The sequence below is a fragment of the Melanaphis sacchari genome, unplaced genomic scaffold (assembly GCF_002803265.2).
Source record: "Melanaphis sacchari strain LSU unplaced genomic scaffold, SCAv2.0 Contig202_pilon_pilon, whole genome shotgun sequence".
Lineage (NCBI taxonomy): Eukaryota > Metazoa > Arthropoda > Insecta > Hemiptera > Aphididae > Melanaphis > Melanaphis sacchari.
The window spans coordinates 188,457-208,895 of record NW_020270994.1 but is presented as its reverse complement, the minus strand read 5'-3'; the positions used below and the strand labels follow the sequence as shown (position 1 = coordinate 208,895).

At 26.9% G+C, this 20,439-nt stretch overlaps 1 protein-coding gene across 1 annotated transcript; it reads left to right on the top strand.

Annotated features, from left to right (window-relative positions):
* The first annotated feature begins 1,738 nt into the window (after positions 1 to 1,738).
* Positions 1,739 to 17,631, top strand: LOC112593387 (fatty acid synthase-like). The gene is made up of 32 exons (XM_025337763.1): positions 1,739 to 1,905; positions 8,052 to 8,189; positions 8,331 to 8,483; positions 8,559 to 8,732; positions 8,801 to 9,001; positions 9,081 to 9,319; positions 9,377 to 9,607; positions 9,671 to 9,868; positions 9,994 to 10,122; positions 10,192 to 10,428; positions 10,497 to 10,916; positions 11,014 to 11,318; positions 11,393 to 11,537; positions 11,653 to 11,766; positions 12,311 to 12,419; positions 12,482 to 12,730; positions 12,788 to 12,964; positions 13,023 to 13,174; positions 13,243 to 13,398; positions 13,465 to 13,776; positions 13,844 to 14,046; positions 14,116 to 14,337; positions 14,397 to 14,484; positions 14,557 to 14,733; positions 14,803 to 14,982; positions 15,062 to 15,245; positions 15,487 to 15,658; positions 15,726 to 15,850; positions 15,906 to 16,153; positions 16,226 to 16,471; positions 16,581 to 16,821; positions 17,309 to 17,631. The coding sequence occupies exons 2-32, from the start codon at positions 8,054 to 8,056 to the stop codon at positions 17,482 to 17,484; spliced, it is 6,099 nt and encodes a 2,032-aa protein (XP_025193548.1). The 5' UTR covers positions 1,739 to 1,905; positions 8,052 to 8,053; the 3' UTR covers positions 17,485 to 17,631.
* Positions 17,632 to 20,439: the final 2,808 nt, after the last annotated feature.

The following is a 20,439-nucleotide window of genomic DNA, read 5'->3' as shown; positions in this document are numbered from 1 at the left end:
CTTACAAATTTTGAAATATTTATAATACAGCGTCATACAGTATATATTATATTAAAGGGTTGGGTGGTAAATGAAACAAGCTCACTACCGTTTGCAGAGTTCGACTCGACTAGAAGCTCCGTGAACCAACTAGAGTCCACCACCCTTGAATCTCACGGCTTACCGTAATTGTCGTCTCATTAATGGTGCTATAGATATGTAGGAAGATATAAGAAGAGACTTATGGTGGCATTTCCAACAGTATTTTGATAGCGATAGTGTTCAGCTTCATCTAAGCTGCCTTCTCACGAGTTTTGTCACGGGAGAAGATAGGAAAAATGGGTTCATATAACAGATCTATCATATATACCATGGTCAGAACTCAGAAGACGTCGAAGTGAGCCTGTATACATTGTACGTTATCCTTCATTGCATTCCATTTCAGGGATTGGAAATATATGTTGAGCAGTGTTCGAAGTATGAGGGCAGTACAAGCTACAAGCAATGTGTGCGAGCGGTACAGGTCATATACGGTGGTGATAGTTTTGAAAATAGTTGTAATCTGTTGACTGTTAGTGTCTGCATTATATTTATTATATTGGAATTTCAATGGTATCTTTTAGAGCATCCAATCATTCTTATCTACTATTAACTTTGAAGTCACCTCTTAAGTATTTTTATTTCAAATTTAGGGCTTTCGTATTTTAAATTCTTCAAAACTTTACAGAATTTGAATTCAAAAAGTGGTTTTATAGAAAATGGTTAAACTTTTGACACAGGTAACTAGCGCATTGAGTTATTCTGTATAATTTTTTCATAATAAGTAATTATTACATGTGTGGCTCACCAATAGTATTTTGCGAACTTTTAAGTGTTCATCTTCAAACTAGTAAAACATATAATTTTAAGGTAAACATTTTTTTTATTCATTCATACATTAATTTGAGTTTCTATACATTCTGATTTAAGAATAAAAATATAGGTTCAGAAAATTATATTTTTTATTGTGTATATTATTTTATTTAAGCCATGGTTTAATTTATTCTGCACATATCATGTCTTATGTAAAAAATAATTTTGAAAATTTATTATTTTAAATACAATAATTTATAAAAATTATTCACATTTGCTATATTATATACAATAAATTTAATATTGGTTTAACTAAAATAATATACTTTGTTAAAATATATCATTTCCTAATTCTGTTTTTTAAACTTAAAATATAACATATAAAGGTGAATATTGTACTACACATCCATGTGATACATGATTAAACAATTTCACTTTATAATAATTATGTCAAATAAAAAAAAAAAAATTAGTTGAATTATGGCTAGCCATTAGCAACAAGTTGATTATTGAAATGAAATTTGATAATTATTAAATATTAAACACCATGACCTGTATGTATTATAATATGTTATCATTTATATTCTGATTCACATCTTCTTGATTCACAATAATTGTAAGTAAAATAAAATAAAATTTGCTGATACTTTATTAAATTGCAATATATTATGTGTAAATGTATAATAATAAAAAAAAATTTCTATAAATAATAAAAATTATAAAATCATTTCTACGATATACATGAAATGATTTAGGTGATATTATTATACAATTTTTGCATTATGCCGACCCTAATTAATAGTTAAAAGTGTGACCTTTGTTATCAAACAAAATAAAACTATAAAACCGTAAACGTTTTTATAAAATCTAATCTTAATACAGGCATAGGTCCAACGGAAATAGATTTATAGCTATTATTTTATATTTTTGATTCGTTTGCTAATTCTCATTTTAGTGTTCAATCATCATCTAAACACCAAGTGAGATTTTATTTCACTGAAAAATTCATCTCAAGTGGATTTTAATTTTCCGTGTCAATTTGTTTCATTATACTTTTTGTGACAATAAATAAAGGTTCGTATAACTTAAAATTTAAAATAAAGGTAATCTCTATTGGAAATTGCAATTTTCATAAAATATTATCATTAAAGTTTGTAAGATTTTATTAAAAAATATTTTTATACATTTTTAAGATATTTGGTTTTTTTTGGAGGTATGTATCTATGAATATTTCAAATTTAATTTTGTTATAATTTATGTTAATATTATTTTTAAACATTCTATAAAGCACAGTGAGTTCCCAGTTTTTTCTTTGATTTATTAAATTTTAAAAATAATCGAAGTAACTTTTAATTATATCATGACAATTAAAAATTATTTTTAAATTTCATTTATCGTTCAATAAACCTTAGTTAAAATTCACTGCAATATATATTTAATTAATTTTTAAAATAACTTAAACTTTAAACTAACTCGTCATTGATTTGGTCACTAATACAGTGTCTATAACATCTGTTGAATTTTAATTCAACAATAAATTAATGTATTCAAAAGAAACGATTCTGATCAAAGATGGCTTAACTTTTTGATAACCAAGGTTACCAAACAATTATTTTAATAACGCAATTAAAATTTAACAAATTTTTGTACCTTATTTTGTAATTCCTAATTATTTTTTAAAACACTTTTTGCTTTAAATAAAGTACAAACTAGATCAAATTTGCTGTCTAAAACACCCTCAAAGCTCAAAGTGGTATTTCAAAACATTTTTTTTTTTACAATAATCAGTAAAAAGTGTTTTCAGACATAAAAATAAATAAATAAAAATATATTCATCGCTTAGTTTAAAATTTTAAAGTTAAACGTGTAGCTGTGTATATTTTTCATGAATTATGGAAATTTCAAATTTTAACAAAATTATTGTTAAAATACGAATTTATCTGTAAATGATTTTTGTTATTATTCATAACTAGGGCTGGGATTTTGATGTAAAGGCACTTTTTTTTGGTGTTTCAAAACGTTGGTTTGTAAGTATAAAATGTGTATTGGCTATTGGATGATATCTATTGATTATTTTAAAGAATTTTTTTTTTGCATTTTTTTACGTTTTTTGATTAAATCAACCTTAAATGCGTTTATAGGGAATTTTTAGACGATTTTAGTATATTTTCTTAGATTTACATTTTGTTCATAAAATGAATGAGAGTTGTTGTGATTAACAAAAGACTTTCGATGAACTAACGCCGCAAATAATAAATTAAATAACACGACATGTTATCGTTGATAACAAATATTTTATCATAGAAAGACCTTTTCGCGAATGATTAAGAAAAAATAGATCATTCAACAAATCAAGTATAATACTATTAAAAAAAAAAAAATAAATACACTTCTGCAGTATGATTTAAAATTTTTTTTTCCAATTTTTAAGCTATGATGAATACATTTAAAGCATTTTTATAGTGTATTTTTTGAGTTTTTCAAGTCATTTTTGCATTTTTTAAGGGCATTTTGAGTTATTTTAGGGCATTAAAACCCAGCCCTAATCTTAACATATTAATTGTAGAAATTTTATACATTAAAATATTTTTTTAATTGTAATTGTCTATTCGGAATAATATTTCCAATCAATTTGACTCAGTTTTGAAAAATGTATACATGCACTTCCATGCTTTATTAATACATATACAAAAGCTTATATTTTTATAATTTATATAATATTTACTAATTACAAGGTTGTTATAGAATACAATTATAAGTACATGATAATTATACATAAATTAAATTTAAATAACAACAATTTATTTACGTATAATGAAATAAATCAAAGTAATTTCTTTCTGTATTACAACATAAAAAAAAAAAAAAAAAAAAACATCACATTTAGTGCTCTTAATGAATGACTGAAATTTATATTTTGGCAATTTACTAGGTGTAAAATCGTATTTATGTTGATGGAATTATTGTTATCGGTATCTTTTTTTTTCAAGCTCTTCTAGCATTTTATTTTCTGCCTTTTTCAAAATTACCATTGATGATATTTTTTTAATCTAACCTATGTTATTTTTTATTTATTTATAAAATTTGTACCCCTATTTATAGAGAGAGTAACTGTCTGAGATATGATACAGCTTTATTTGAACACAATTGCTAATCTAATTATAAGCTTTTTCTTCGATAGGTACAGAGCCAACATTTTTGTTAAGTACACCAATAAGTGGCCAAACTTTAAAAACCATATCACGATTTGAATTATGTTTAGGTAAATTTAGAGTATTGTCGTTAAAATAAACCGTCTAATATTTTAAAATGTATTTATACTAGTGAAATTTCTTATTGTATTATTATGACTATAATGAGTATTTTCTGATTAATATGACCTGATATTTGAAAAATAGACAATTGATATCATTGTTACTATATCCAAAAAATATTGTACGTAATTTTGCGTTATTTTATTTGGTTTTTCAGGATTATTGTAGACCGTTTCGCAATATGTTCTAATAATTTAAAAAAATAAAAAATAAATAAATAAATAAAAATAAAAATTCCTTAAAAGATATTATTTCTTTTGTTTCATTAGGTATTGGTTTTTCCATGCAAAAATTTGTAAAACCGGGATTCTACGAAAAATTTCCTTTTCTTCAAATCTCATCTTATTATTTTTTTTTAAATATTTGGTATGTTTTTGAGTTTTTTCATTGATTTAAGAGCATTAGAATTAAATAGTTGTCTTGTGGATCCATAATTTCTACTGATAGGTATTGGTGTAACGAATGACAAAGCTAGTGAAGTTGGGTTCAGAACCAATTACTGATAAAGATTGTAAATCTAATGAGACTTGAATGACAATTAGGGATTGTGACGTTGAAGCACCTAAATTAACTATATTATCTTCAGAAAAATATACGAGATAGTTCAATATATTAGAATTTTTTACGGCGTTTTTAAAATTCGGTCGTCGTTTGCAAATAATTCCTAATGATAAAATAACAAATTTTTAATATAATAAATAATATGATAAAATACTAACAACTCATAAAAATAAAAATAACCAACAAAATTCGAAATTTTCATTATCACTTAAATTAATACCAGCAAACTCATTGTCACTTTCAATTGGTATAAATTTATTGTTCACTAGATTGTCAATTGTTTGGATTTAATCAATATTGAAAATAAAATAACTATAATATTATTATTGCACAATAATTTACAATATACATTAAATAATATTATTATTATTATATAACTAATAATACATATTAATTATTAATTAATATTCTATAATATATAAACAATAAATAATAAGAAAAACAATTTTCATAAAATTGTAAAAATCACGGAGTCGAAAGTAGTAACTAATGATGGTTTAGTACTTATTGCATGGAAGTGCACAAATGCATTTAAAAAAAAAAAACAAAACAAAAAAAAAAAACGTTATTTTACAGTATTCAATAAAAATTATTTTATTGGTATTTGTATAATAATAAAGTAGATATAAGTAGATCATGAAGTCTAATGACATTATTTTGGATTTTATTCTTATCACAACACACATTCAAGCATAGATCAACAATGGATATTATTACATGATGTTACTAATGGGAATTATAACTGGAATACATAGCACACTCTAACGGTGAAATTTAATTCTCAACTTTGCCATAAAATAATATATTTGATGTATAAATATAATTATTGATATTATTAAAAATCATGTTTTTTTTTACTATTATAACTATCGACACAATACAGTGCAAAAGTGCTTTGTATGCAGTAAAGGGTTGAAGACATTTGGAATTTTAGAATTTTTTCAATATATGTTTATAGAAATAAATACAACATGTTAAAAACATTGAAAATGTAACACAAAGTTTCTTGTAAGTTATAGCTACAATAATTTAAAAGTATTGGATATACCTTATAGCCACATTTTTTAAAATTTAATTTTTATTAAAATTATGAATATTTGCAAATTATTTTGTTGTAAAAATACATAACCTTTTAAATTTTTAAAACTAAACCTTAAAAATGACTTGATTTTACTAAACTCTTTAGGGTTAATTTGGGAAAATGAATATTTTTTAATCTTGATATTTTATTAAAACACTTGTTCGTATCTCATGGTAAATAATTTAAGAAAACTCTACAGTACAATTCGACAATGATATCGATATTCAATAAGTGACTAATTAAATACCTTACAATTTGAGTAATTGTACTTACGTATAAATCATAAATTGCACTACCATAATTATTACTCTTTGTAGGTGTATAAAAATTTTCTCATCGGCACGTCGCTGTTTATTAAGGTAAAATATATTTTTATTTAACTTGAGTGTGTCTCCCTCAATTTATAGTTTTGATTGATTGATATCGATTAACAGTAAGAAGAGAAGTGTATATACTTTTGTTTTATATAACTATTAAATTATACATTTCAGATTTAATTCTGATAAAAAATTTGATTTTTTCTAGTGTTTTCAACAATACTAAATAATTTATAACAGTTAATAGCATTTAAAATATATATAGGTGATAGCAAGATTTGTTTGGTTGTGAATTAATTTTGAATGCGTGTGTATAATAAAATGTTATTCTAAATTTAAAAAATTAAAGAATGAATTATATAATACACACAATATTCTAAAACATATTATTAAAATATGTACTTATAATTATTAATTATTTTTATACTCTAGACTCTAGAGTTTAGAGCCTTAAGGGATGATTTAAGAAATTTAGTTTTTGTTTATAAATTAATAGAATTGAAAAATTTAAATTCTTTATTTTTTTTTTTAACTTTGTACATTTATATTCTCCGACTCTCGATTTCATGTTTAAAAATATTTGTAGTTATGTCTATTTTCAATATAATTTAACATTACAGTAAATAACATTGGAAAGACGACCTTAAAATAGTAAATATTAATTGACTATTGACCCTTGTTCTATGTGCGAATTAAGCAATATCCATTATCAGGATTGATTAGCTGATATTCTATTTTAAGATTAAAACGTTTTAATACTTTGGTGAAGAATAAAAACTATATAAACTAATTTCACAAAATTTAAGCTAAGAAAAAACGCGAAAATATTGAAATTTTATGATTAGATAGAAATTATAACAAATAAAAAACAGTCAAAAGTGTTAAACACAATAGTGTACATTCACTGTCATGATAGATGTAATTAAATTATTTTAATTTTATGATGTTAAATTAAACAAAATAATTATAAATTTATTCGAATTATGTATTAGTAATAACTTTATTTAACAATAAAATGTATGATGAAACAGTATTTATTTTTTTTTTTGATATTTAAATTATTTATTTAAATATTTTTAATTTATAGATTATGCAGATTATGATATTAATTGTTTTAAAAAATTTTATTATTTTGCGGGTGCTTATTTTTATTTACCTGATATTATCAAATAATTTTTCAAATTTTGCACGTTAAAATTAAAAATCAAATGAATTAACTTTTTTACGCTTTATTGTTCAAGTATTTTATAATTATTATTTAACTAAAATATAGGAAAAATACAAAAAAAAAAAAAAAATGTTCATTTTAACAAATAGTGCCGTTTTTATTATTTTATAGAATGCACAAAAATTTTAAATACATAGATGCTGTAATACAGACAAACAGCTAAAAAAAATTTCGCAGAGTTTTATATCATTAAAAATTGAATAAATATACTAAAAAGAAATAACATTTTCATGTATCAGATTTTGAAAAGATACAAACCGTTTCGCTTTATGTATTATATTTGTATAATATAAAAGTAAAAATAATAGAAAATTTTTTTATCTTTAAAAAGAATTTTGTAAAATTACAAATAAATTGTCCCTTAATTTTTCTATTCATTCGTAATAGATAATATTATTTTACTCGATAATGAAATCATTCAAAGAATCAAGAAACTATCCAATAAACAATTATTAAAATAAAATAATTTGATTTATTTCAAATAATTAATATTTAACAACTGATGAAAAAAAGTAGTGAGTTCTAAATAGTTTTGAACTTATCAATATTGAATATTATTATTAATATTAGTATGATAATCAAATTAATAATGTTGAAAAATAATAAAGTTAAGCTTTTATTCTTAGGTAAATCCATCCAGTATAAACCACATCATTTAACTAATTTAATGTGTATTATTACTATTGATATCATTATTATAAACATTTATTTATTTGCAGACATGTTGGAAACAAACGAAGTAGTAATATCTGGTATTGCTGGACGATTCCCTGAATGTAATTCTACTGAAGAATTTAAGCAAAAATTGTACAACAACGCGGATTTATTGACTCTTGATAACAGAAGATGGTCTCCAGGTAAATACATTTTTAAATAATTTCTTTTGTAAATGCAAGTATATTGTGTAGGTCTTCTTGTTACAAATAATTATTTGCTATCAAGCCTTAAGATTAAAATGTAATTAACATACAAACAGAATATTATGTTTTATTACCTAGGTATGTACGGAGTTCCGGCAAGGATAGGAAAATTAAAGGAAATAAACAAATTCGATGCAGAATTTTTTGGAATTCATACAAAATTAGCTAATGCCATGGATGTACAACTTAGGATTTTACTCGAAGTTACACATGAAGCCATACTTGATGCTGGTATTTTTATAGCATGATTTAAATAGAATTATTTCATTTTTGTTTCGGCATTCAAGTAATATTTAAAAAAAACAGGCGTTAACCCGCAAGATATACGTGGAACAAAAACAGGAGTATATGTTGGTTTGATGACTACCGAGTCTACAGATTATCATGAACGTACACCAGAAAAAATGACCGGATATGAAACAATTGGTGCAATTAGATCTATGCTAGCAAACAGACTTTCTTATCAGTTCAATTTTAATGGTATATTCATTTAAAATTTCTAATTTTATGGAATTTGTTGATAACGAATATAAAATATATTTAAATAGGTCCAAGCGTGGCTATCGACACTGCGTGTTCGAGCGCGCTATTTTGCTTACACGAAGCCATTACCGCGATAAAGACGGGGCAATGCGATGCAGCTATTGTTGCAGGAACTAATTTAATCTTAAAACCGTCCACTTCAGTCATGTATCATCGTTATAATATGCTTAGTCCTACAGGAACAAGCAGACCTTTTGACATTGGTGGTTAGTTCAATAAAAAAAACTTATAAACGTTTATAATTAAAGATTTTAAAAATCAAAATAACACATGTATTACATTTAGCTAATGGATACGTAAGAAGTGAAGCTATTGTTGCTCTATACATAAAAAAATCAACAGATGCTAAACGAATATACGCGACTATAGTCGGAACGTCTACTAATACTGACGGCTTTAAAATCGAAGGCGCCACATATCCTTCACAGTCAGTTCAAAGTCAGTTAATTAGAGATACTTACAAACGTGCTAATTTAAATCCCAATGACGTACACTATGTGGAAGCTCACGGAACAGGGACGGGCGTAAGTCAATAAAATTAAATTATCATAAATATTTTTGAAATAATCTTGTTTTTATAGGTCGGTGACAAACAAGAGTTGAACGCCATTTCGGATGTGTTTTGTATTGGCCGTAAAAGTCCTTTGCTTGTTGGATCGGTCAAATCAAATGTGGGTCACGCAGAACCAGTATCAGGCTTAGTGTCGATAGCTAAAGTGCTTTATGCAATGGAAACAGGAATTATTCCAGCAAACATTAATTTTGAAACACTAAACCACAATATTCCAAAACTTGTTAGTGGAGAATTGAAGGTAATCGAATGTATAATTATTATTATAAAAGTGACACAGTATTAATTCGTTTAAATTTATTAGGTTATCGATAAGCAAACACCATTACCAGGAAATTTGGTTTCTATTAATTCATTCGGTGTCGGAGGATCAAATGTTCATGTTATTCTAAAAGCTAACGATAAAAAAGCACAGACAATATCATTACCAACACTTGAAATACCTAGGCTAGTATTTCTGTCAGGACGAACTAGAGAAGCGTTGACAGAACAATTTGAATCTGTTAGTTGTTAATTTTAATATAAATAATAATAAACGAACGTCATATACATTTAAACTACAATATTCACAATAATTAGACATTAATTATAACGTATAAAAACATATAGATTATTTTTGGTTTTTAGATTGAAAACTATGCAGATGATAATGATCTGTTAACTTTAATTAATGATATTTATAAATCAAAAATTCCCGGTTATAAGTTATCTGGATATTCAATTCTTGGACAGACTCCTAGAAATTTTGAAATAGCTGTAAGTTTTATATTATAGAAAAAAAAGTATTAAAATGCATAATACTAAACGAAAATGTTATCATTCTAGCAAGGTAATGTCTCCGGTGATAAGAGGCCAATCTACTTCATTTTTCCAGGTATGGGAAGTCAGTCGTTAGAATTGGTCGCCGATTTGGTGAAATTTCAAGTTTTTAAACAAACTGTAGACAAAGCACATTCAATATTAATTCCATATGACTATAGTGTTTATGATTTATTTTACAAATCTGACGAAAATACATTTAAGAGTATACTGAATGTTACCATCACGATTATTATTGTTCAGGTAAATGCAGATTATTGATAATAATGTACGTATATATTTCATGAACACGGTATTTTTTTTTTTTTTAGATTGGTCTTGTTAATATTTTAAACTCACTCGGTATCAATCCCGATGGTATTATTGGACATTCGGTTGGCGAACTCGCATGCGCATATGCAGACGGTTGCTTTACATTGGAAGAAGCTTTATTGACAATGTACTGGAGATCCAAAATATTGATTCAAATTGACGTACCCGTTGGTGCTATGGTCGCAGTAGGACTATCGTGGGAAGAGACACAAAAGAGACTTCCTGAAGGTATAATAGCTGCTTGTCATAACAGTGCAGACAGTGTTACGATCTCGGGACCTAAAGACATAACTTTGAAATTCGCCGAAACTTTAAGACAAGAAGGTATATTTGCTAAGCCCGTTGACTCGATGGGATATGCATTCCACACGCCATATCTAAATAAACTTTTACCATTATTGAGACCATATTATGAGAAGGTACTTATATTAGTATTATTTACGCTTTAAAAAAAATTTTAATGATCTTGTATATAATTGATCAATATTTTAATATACTACCTAATTTTTTATGTAGATAATGGTTAATCCCAAACCACGAACCAATCGGTGGAAGAGTACATCATTACCCGAAAACCAATGGAACACACCGGAAGCCCAGTTTTCGTCTGTAGATTACCATTTAAATAATATAAGTTCACCAGTTTACTTTCACGGCGCCACGAAACACGTACCTGAAAATGCTATAACGATTGAAATTGCCCCTCATTGTTTATTACAAGCAATTTTGAAGAGATCACTGCCTCCTACAGTTACTAATATCGGTCTGACTAAGAAAACTATTTCGAATCATGTAAATTTCTTGTTGGAGGCAATTGGAAAGTAAATGTTTTTCAATCAATATTTTGGAATATGATGATATTTTCTTACTGATTATATTGTTATATTTATTAAAGATTATATATTGCTGGAGCAGAGCCACAATTACAAAATTTGTACGGTAAAGTTGAGTACCCTGTAGTAAAAGGTACTCCAATGATATCTCCAATGTTGAAGTGGGATCATTCTAACGATTATTTAGTTCCTAATTTTGTGGAAAAAGTAAGTTAAAACAGTTATTTATATACTTTTCTATCTATATAATTGATTAATCTTTCATAATTTGTATTGAATTACATGTAATTTATTAATTCAAAATTATTTTTTTTAAATTTAGAGTTCAGGGTCAGACGATAATCAAGTTGAAATCGATTTAAAAACAGATCAAGATAAATTTTTAGTTGGTCATACAATTGATGGTCGTATTTTATATCCAGCTGCAGGATACATAGTAAGAATGAGTATTTTTTTTTTATTACATGCTCATTTAATAATACATAAAATATATTATAATGTCAACAGAACGATACATTGCAATTTTTAGAAATAATGTGATTTAAAACACATGTTAAAAATATTAAATTTAAATTATGCATCGTTTCACTAGTGTTAACATAATGTATTATACCTGGAAACATTAATGGAATTTAATATGTTGATATGAAAAAAATGAATATTATGGTATTTTGATAAGATATGCAAAGCTAACAGCATGCATACGTCTGTTGCATATCAAATCTGAACCCATTTTTCCATAATGTAGTGTACTTTTTTTGTTATTACCTATTACAAAAAGTATGCAGTGCTTTTGGGTTTTACAATAAATTATTGTTAAACCAAATTCATACAGTATTGTCTGGGCTTTGGTTTTCACTACAATTTTGTACTTTCGGATTAATGGGAAAAGTTTATAAAAAAAAAATTACTCATTTCGTTATTTGTGATTATTAATTGGTATGATTTTTATTAACTTATACACAATTATTTATTTTTAGACATTAGTATGGAAAGCTTATGCAAAACTTCAAGGAAAATGGTTTGAAGATGTTCCAGTCATTTTTCAGAATATAAGATTCCTACGACCCACTGTACTTAATAATGAAGGTACATGACATCATCATAAATCATTTGATTATTTATTAAACACTTATATTTTGATATAAAAGGTAGTACTCAGTTCAATATTAATATACTCAATGAATCCGGGGAATTTGAGTTACTAGAAGGAGGATCTTTAACAGTCTCAGGACGTATAAAATTATTGACCCAAAATTCCGAAGAAAATCAAATAGAACATATTACAACCATTTCAGAACAAATGGAAATAAATTCTGAAGACTTTTACAAGGAGTTGAGACTACGAGGGTATCAATATAAAGATGCATTTTTAGGATTTGTAGAAGCAAATACTAAAGGTAGGATTGTAAAATAATTTATTTACAAACAATAAATAAATAAACTATGTATATCAGGCTCTAGAGGTAAAGTTGCGTGGACTGGAAATTGGGTATCATTTATTGATACCCTTTTACAATTTGAACTTATATCTATAAAAACCAGAGAACTTCGCTTACCAACATACATTAAAGAAATTATTATTGACCCCGTGTACCATAAACAAATTTCAGAAAAGTCGTCAGATCCTAAAGGTAATAAAATTAGTGTGAATTTATATTTTTAAAATTATCTTAATCGAATTATTATTAGAAATTGAAGTAAACCATTTTGGTTATGCCAAGACAACACAATCAGGCGGAGTCACTATTTCTAAACTGAAAGTGACACCGGTACCTTTAAGAAAAAACGCCCAACTTTCAGCAACTCTGGAACGTCACTCATTTATTCCGTTTGTGTATACAGTGAGAGTATATTATAGTTTTGAGAATTAGAAATAAAAAAAAAAAAATAACATTGTTTTTCTTTATAGTCTAACGAATTAACTACGTATGAAGTTCTTTATTCTTTAATTGGATTATTTATGGAAAACATAGGAGTGCACTATGTAAAAGCCGCAGAAATCCATAACAATAACGTATTGGCTACCGAAATTGTTCAAATAATTGAAGCAGAGGCTAATTTTTATGTGAGGGATTATAGTTATATAATTCTTTATAAACGATAGACATTGAAATATTTCATGTTGATTTAGGTGGACTATACAGTTCTTTCGAACAAGTCTGTTGATATCGAACAGAGCAAATTATCATCATTAGATATTAAAGTTATTGACTTCAACATTCAAAATGAATCGTTATCTGAGGAATACCATTTAATAGTTGCCGATGATACTCGTTTTGACGCTACCTTATTGGGTAAAATTTCTGCGACATTAGCTCCGAGAGGATTTGTTCTATTGGTTGAAAATATGTCTACAAATGCCCCAAACAAATTGAACGCTTTGAATCTTCAAATAGCGACAGTTATTGAAAACGGCGATATGAAATACTACCTGTTGAAAAAAGTATTGCATAAAACTATTAGGAACCTTAAAAATAAATTTTTATTATCAATTAATTTTTTATGATTAGATTTCTTCAAAATACCAGTACACAACTTTAAATATCGATGACGAACAGTTTTCTTGGGTGGAATTATTGAAAAAGGAATTAGCCGACATTAAAGGAGGTTCAGGCAAAAAAGTTATAGTTTACAGTGATAAAAATATCAACGGTGTTCTCGGTCTATCTAAATGTTTAGTGGAAGAATTCAATGGCGAAGAAAATCCCATTAGGTATTTGATTATATCCTTCGTTTAAGTTGATTTTTAACCATAATAGATATATATATTTTTTTTTGTTAGGTGTATACTAACAGAATCTGGCAAAAAATATACATCGAACGATTTTGCCTCAATCCTTGAAACCGATCTGTTCTTTAACGTGGAAAGAAATGGCATTTGGGGATCTTACAGACATTTACCAATTGATGTAAAAAACGCTTCTAATATTCAAACAACTGAAGCTAAAGTGTCCGTACAGTCCAAAGGTGATCTGACAACACTTCAATGGGTTCAGTCGACAAAGTAGATTTAAAATTATAATATCGTTTTGTGTATATTTTAAATTTCTACCGTACTTACAGATATACGAAAAACGACGACAGTAATGATTCAATAAAAATAGCATACGCTGGTGTAAACAATGTCGATTTAGCTGCAGTATCGTCAATGGTCGGTGATTTATAATTTAGTTGTGATATTTTTATACCTTTCTGTATACTAGTAATACACCCGTTTTTATAGAAAACCGAATTCGGAGTAGAATTTTCTGGTATTAAAACTAATGGTCAAAAGGTAATGGGGTTGATTAAAACTGGTGCTCTATCAACGTCAGTCAATCACAGTAATGCTATCGTATGGAATGTACCACAAAGTTGGACTTTGAGACAAGCCGCTACTGTTCCGTACTCATACTTTGTGGTAAAGTGTTATGAATTATAAAATCGTATTTATTGAGTGAAATAAAAAAAGTTTCTATTATGATTATAGGCCACTTATGCTTTAATACACAAAGGGAATTTATCGGAATCCAAAAATGTGTTGGTATTTGCTGATGGAAACGGTGTAAACTACGCGGCTATTTCTATTTCAATATCACTCAAGTGCAAAGTGTTTGTTGTAGTTGAAACTGATGAACAGCTTGAAATGATTAAGAAAAATTACCCAAAAGTGAGTCTTTGAAATATATAATATTAGAAAATGATTTATGATCGGGCAGTTATACTGTGTTTATATTAAATTAATATAGGCGAGTCAGTTTTCGACTACAAGGTTTGATTCAAAATTCATTCACATGATATCAACGATGACTCTAAATCGAGGGGTTGACTATGTTATTTTATCTAAATATTGTTCTAACCGTTTACCAGAACTGCTTGCCGATGAAGCAAAAATTATCATCACCGAAAAAACAGACGTTTCAGTCTTATCAAGTAAATTTTATTATACAAATATACCACTTAAACGAGATTGGCGTACGTTAAGTATAAAAAAATACGTAAGAGAAACATTTCAGTTTTTAGAATTTAATGCAAATTAGCGAATAATATTATAAAAACATAAAAATAAATAACATTAATATATTATGTAGATTCCATTTATTGGTTTTTCTAGAAGACGATAACTTATTTAGTAAAAGATACTAAAAAAGTCGAATTATTATATTATGTTCAGATTCGCCAAATGGATTTGGAGTCATATCAGCCAAGTTTGAAGATATTCCTATTTTAAACAATCCGTCTGCAGACAATATTTATTCATATATCGATTCAAGAATAAAAACCGATGTTATCAAACCTCTTCCGTTTTCTGTATATCCATACTCTGATGTCGAATCTGCTTTCAAGTGAATTTAAATCATACCTCATGTATATTTAATTTAATATAATTACCGAATTTTTGTATTCATACAGATCATGCGCTAATAATAAAACTGGAAACAAGATTATCGTTGAAGTGTCTGGGGAGTCGTTGAGATCCAATTTTGAGGCATACCGACGGGTGTACTTCGATCCAAGCAAAAGCTACATACTTTCGGGTAAATCATTATCATAACGAGTTCAGAAGGTCAATATAATTGAAATCGATTTTAGGTGGCCTCGGTGGATTTGGAATGGAACTTACCGAGTGGGCAATAGAACGCGGGGCAAAGAATATTATTCTGTGTTCGCGGAGTGGAATTCAAACCGGATACCAGAAATATAGATTAAGTATATGGAGAAGTCAAAACATCAAAGTGGAAATCAGTACATTCGATCTGACCACATTGTCGGGAGCTAAAGAAACTGTAAAATTGGCTATTAGTCTCGGTCCACTCGGTGGTATTTTCAACTTAGCCGGGGTACGGATTTCATCGAATCGGATATCGAGTTTTAAACGGCATTGTGTGTATAATATTTTTTTATTGATGTAGGTTTTGAGAGACGGAATTTTTGAAAATCAAACAGTGGATAACTTCCAGATTGTGTACAACAGTAAAGTCTTAACTACTAAACATTTAGACGAAGCATCGAAAGACTTTAGTAAGGATTTGGAATATTTCGTCACGTTTTCGTCTATATCTTGTGGCCGCGGCAACAGGGGACAAACCAATTACGGTTATGCAAATTCTATCATGGAAAGGATTTCGGAGCAAAGACAAAAACGAGGACTGCCGGCGGTAAGAAAAAAATCGTTTTTATATCACGTCTCATAAGAATCTTGTACGTTTTCCACAACAGACGTCGGTACCTCAATTGGTGTTGTACAATATTTTTTTTAATCGATAGCAATCTATTCAATGGGGAGGCATAGGTGACGTCGGAATGGCGTATCTATTAACTCGTGGTAACGAAGAAAAAGAAATCAATGGTACCTTGGCCCAAAAAATATCGTCATGCTTAGTGGCGTTGGATACACTTTTAACACAAAGTTCAGCCGTCGTTGCTTCGCACGTGATACCAACCAAAAGAAAACTGACAGAGAATTCAAAATCACAATCACTCACGGAAATCGTTTCTGGAATTATGGGTAACTTTTTAGTAATTTTTAATGTTAGAAATAAAATGTATTATATTGAAATATCTTCAACAATGATAGTAAATAATAATGAATCAACTAAAATTTCTGTATGATAATATTATATATATATATACCGTAGTATAACTCCGTAATCATTTTTAATAACTTATAAAAATATAATTTTTTTTCTCTCGCTTGAAATACTAGTAATTTTATAAATATTCAAGAATCATCATTTTTAGTCAAATTAATTTTTATTTCTCTTAAGATTCGAGCTATTGAAATTTTAATGTACTTGTAAAATTTTCCCAGTTTATTACTCGAATAAATTGTTGAAATTTCTATACGAGTGGTATTGTACAGTTTTTATCGCTTTATAATAATAACACTGTTTAAAAGTTTGTATACTATGAAACACAAAATAATTTTAATTTAATGTACAGTTTTTTTAATAAATCAATGCGATAATATTCTTCGATTTTCTTTTGATATTCAGGCATTCAAGATCCAAATTCAGTTAAGCCTACATCTACTTTAGCTGATTTAGGAATGGATTCATTGATGGGAGTTGACATCAAACAGACTATTGAACGAATGTTTGGCCTGTCATTGAAGAATTCTGAAATACAACAGTTGAAGTTCAGCGAATTGGATACCGTGGGTACCAAATGAAAATTTAATCAAATTTATCCACAAAATTACTACATAATTACATTTTCGCATGATTTAGTGTGTTTTTGATGTAAATACAGTTTTTTTTTTAAATTTATGCTAACTAAAGTAACAAAAAACGAATTAAATTTTACTATGTTGATGTTAATTTCAATAATAATTGTTGGTTGAAAATGATCAATATTTTGGTTTGTGAAAAATTTCGTTTTTGAAAAAAATGCATCGATTTTGTTTTGTTTAGTTTATTTACTCTGGAATAACTTTAGAGAATTTTTTTAGAGGTATTATCATATATTATTAATATAACCAATATTAGCCAGTATTGTATACATCATTTTTTTTTATATATTTATTGATATTAAAAATTAATTTAATATACAAATACGAATATTAAGGTTGTTATTCATCTTGCTTTTTAATGTTTTTGATATAGAATTACAGTATAATTATATTGGGTCAGGCATATGAACCATGTACTAACTTTAAAAAGTCTAATTAAATATTTATAAAAAATTTGTAAATTATGGGAGCTAAATAAAATTTTAGTAGTGAATTAATTATCACCATTGCTAAGTTATTACATTTTTGAATAAGCTTATTTTTGTATGTTTTGTTTCGACGTTATTGACTAATGTAAAATCATATGTTTTAAAGCTATGGTTTTCCTAAGCACGACATGAATATTATACGTTAAAAAAATAGAGTCTTACTTAACCGGACCTTACCTAATATTTTGTCAATAATATTTAATTTTTATGGTCATTAGTCATTACTAAAATGACCTATAATACCTGCACTATTTATTTTATTTTGACACATTAAATTGCTGTGGTTCAAAACTATTAAACATCAATTCCGGATGTCATTACTCGTTCAATAAGAACACTGAAATAAATGGGTATTTGTTAGACTTACGACCATCGTCATTAAAAGTCACAGATTTTTAAGGCATGAAAACACGGAATGCGTGTTAAAATCACAGAAATAGTATCAATTAAAATCACCGTCAACTGCCAACTATTTAAATAAAACGAAAAAAATTATTAATTTTTAATAAAAATCTAATACATGTTATCTTATCATATCGCGGTAATGAATTGTTTTAAATTCAATAAAAATTGTATGATCATTATTAGTAATAATTAATCAATTTATAAGATTTCATAATATTATCGGTAGGGGTTTTTTCGTATGTTATGAATATTTTGTCGAATTCTGCGCGTCATTTTTTTCTCCGCTTTCTCGTTTTTGCGTTTGAGGTGAATCGTTCATACCTTTATTTTGTAAACTGAATTATTACGGTTCGTGTTGTTATACGTTTGAGTGACAGACAGATGTTCTACATTTTCGGCTTTTAATATGCCCTGTAAAGTATTTAAGTAAATGTATATTTTACATGATTATTATTGCCGGTAAACGAGCTGCGTAAGGAAGTTTTTTCACGTACTTGTTCTATGTATATTATGTTGGATACACATAGGTAATATATTATGTATGCAGAGTATAAACAAACATATTATTGTAGACACAGTATGATGGATTAGTCGAGAGGAATATTATGTTTATCGATGATATTGTACTATACATCGCTGTATAATGTTATTGTTATATTTTGTTATTGTATTGAATAAATATTAATTGTGTTTCTAAATCGGGAATAATAAACGAGTGGTATCCGCCGATTTTTGAACATAGAATAGGTACCACGAAATATAATAATGTATTATGATATCAAGATGGAGCATTAAAATTACGTAGGTAATGTAGTGTGTTTTTATTTGGCGATTGGAGAAGATCTGTTATTAATTTAAACGCCATCGATCAAGACGATGATTAATATTTACAGTTCCGGAATAATTATATTTGATTAATATTCTCATCGAATAGGTTTACGAATCTCAATTAAGAACAAAATAAAGGTGATACCTAACCCATACGACTTAATTCAAAATCGAGGGGTGAGATTGCAAACATTAAAATAACAGTTGGCAACAATATGTACATTATATTTTGTAATACAAAATATTAGTTTCTTAAGTAATAAACAAAACATTGATTTTATTGAGAAAAAAAAGGTGGTAGATACTGTCATAATAATTATGAACCTCTTCAAAGAAACTTTTGTTTGTAACATTTACGTCTTGCAGAACAAAACTAGTGTTTGTTTTGAATGGTATTATAGTTTTTCAGAATTAGATTTAAAAATATGCAAAGATAAATATACCAACTATTTATCATACATAACTGTACATATATTGCCGTACTAAAACACCTAGAAGTAAGGGAAAATATAATTTCAATTCATGAATGAAAATAAATTTGATATAATTTTATAATATTTTCTGTATTCAATAGAAGAATTATATTTTGATACCACAACCCCGAGGCTATAATTAAAATTTTCAATTCTTCCATTATAACTACAATTGTAGCGTTGTTAGTATATTTTTTATTTTTTTTTTTTTTTATCATAATTTTTTACTAGACAATCTATTACAATAATCGAATAATAGACTTAAGATAAAATATTAGTAGGTACACACAGAAAACGCCGAGTGAAGATACCTACCAATGTAAGATTGTAGATAATTTGTAAAGGCGTTATTTAATACAATAAATAATAGTGGTTGATGAGACAAATAATATTTTATGCATACCTATATATTAATGATTTACACTATTGTATAAAAAACCGATTTAAAAATAGCATTTGAATAGATTCAAAATAATATGAGTATTGTAAATATAATTAAATTTGTTATTATTTTTTAGGCATATTCCCGTGAATTCGTGTCTAAGTTATAAGTACATATTGGTATATGGAATGGAATACCTCCACTTATCTGAAAACAAAAAGATCCAAAATTACGTGATATAGGTAACTATGATTGTTATGGTTGATTACGGTTACTCATTAGAATTAAAATATTTTAGCTAATTTTTCAGTTTATGTAG

Bases quoted from the DNA above. Each gene is read 5' to 3' on its own strand.
- LOC112593387 (XM_025337763.1), top strand. From the start codon at position 8,054: ATGTTGGAAACAAACGAAGTAGTAATATCTGGTATTGCTGGACGATTC. The intron at 14,338-14,396 runs GTAGATTTAAAA...CCGTACTTACAG, and splicing joins CAATGGGTTCAGTCGACAAA to ATATACGAAAAACGACGACA. The intron at 14,983-15,061 runs GTGAGTCTTTGA...AAATTAATATAG, and splicing joins TTAAGAAAAATTACCCAAAA to GCGAGTCAGTTTTCGACTAC.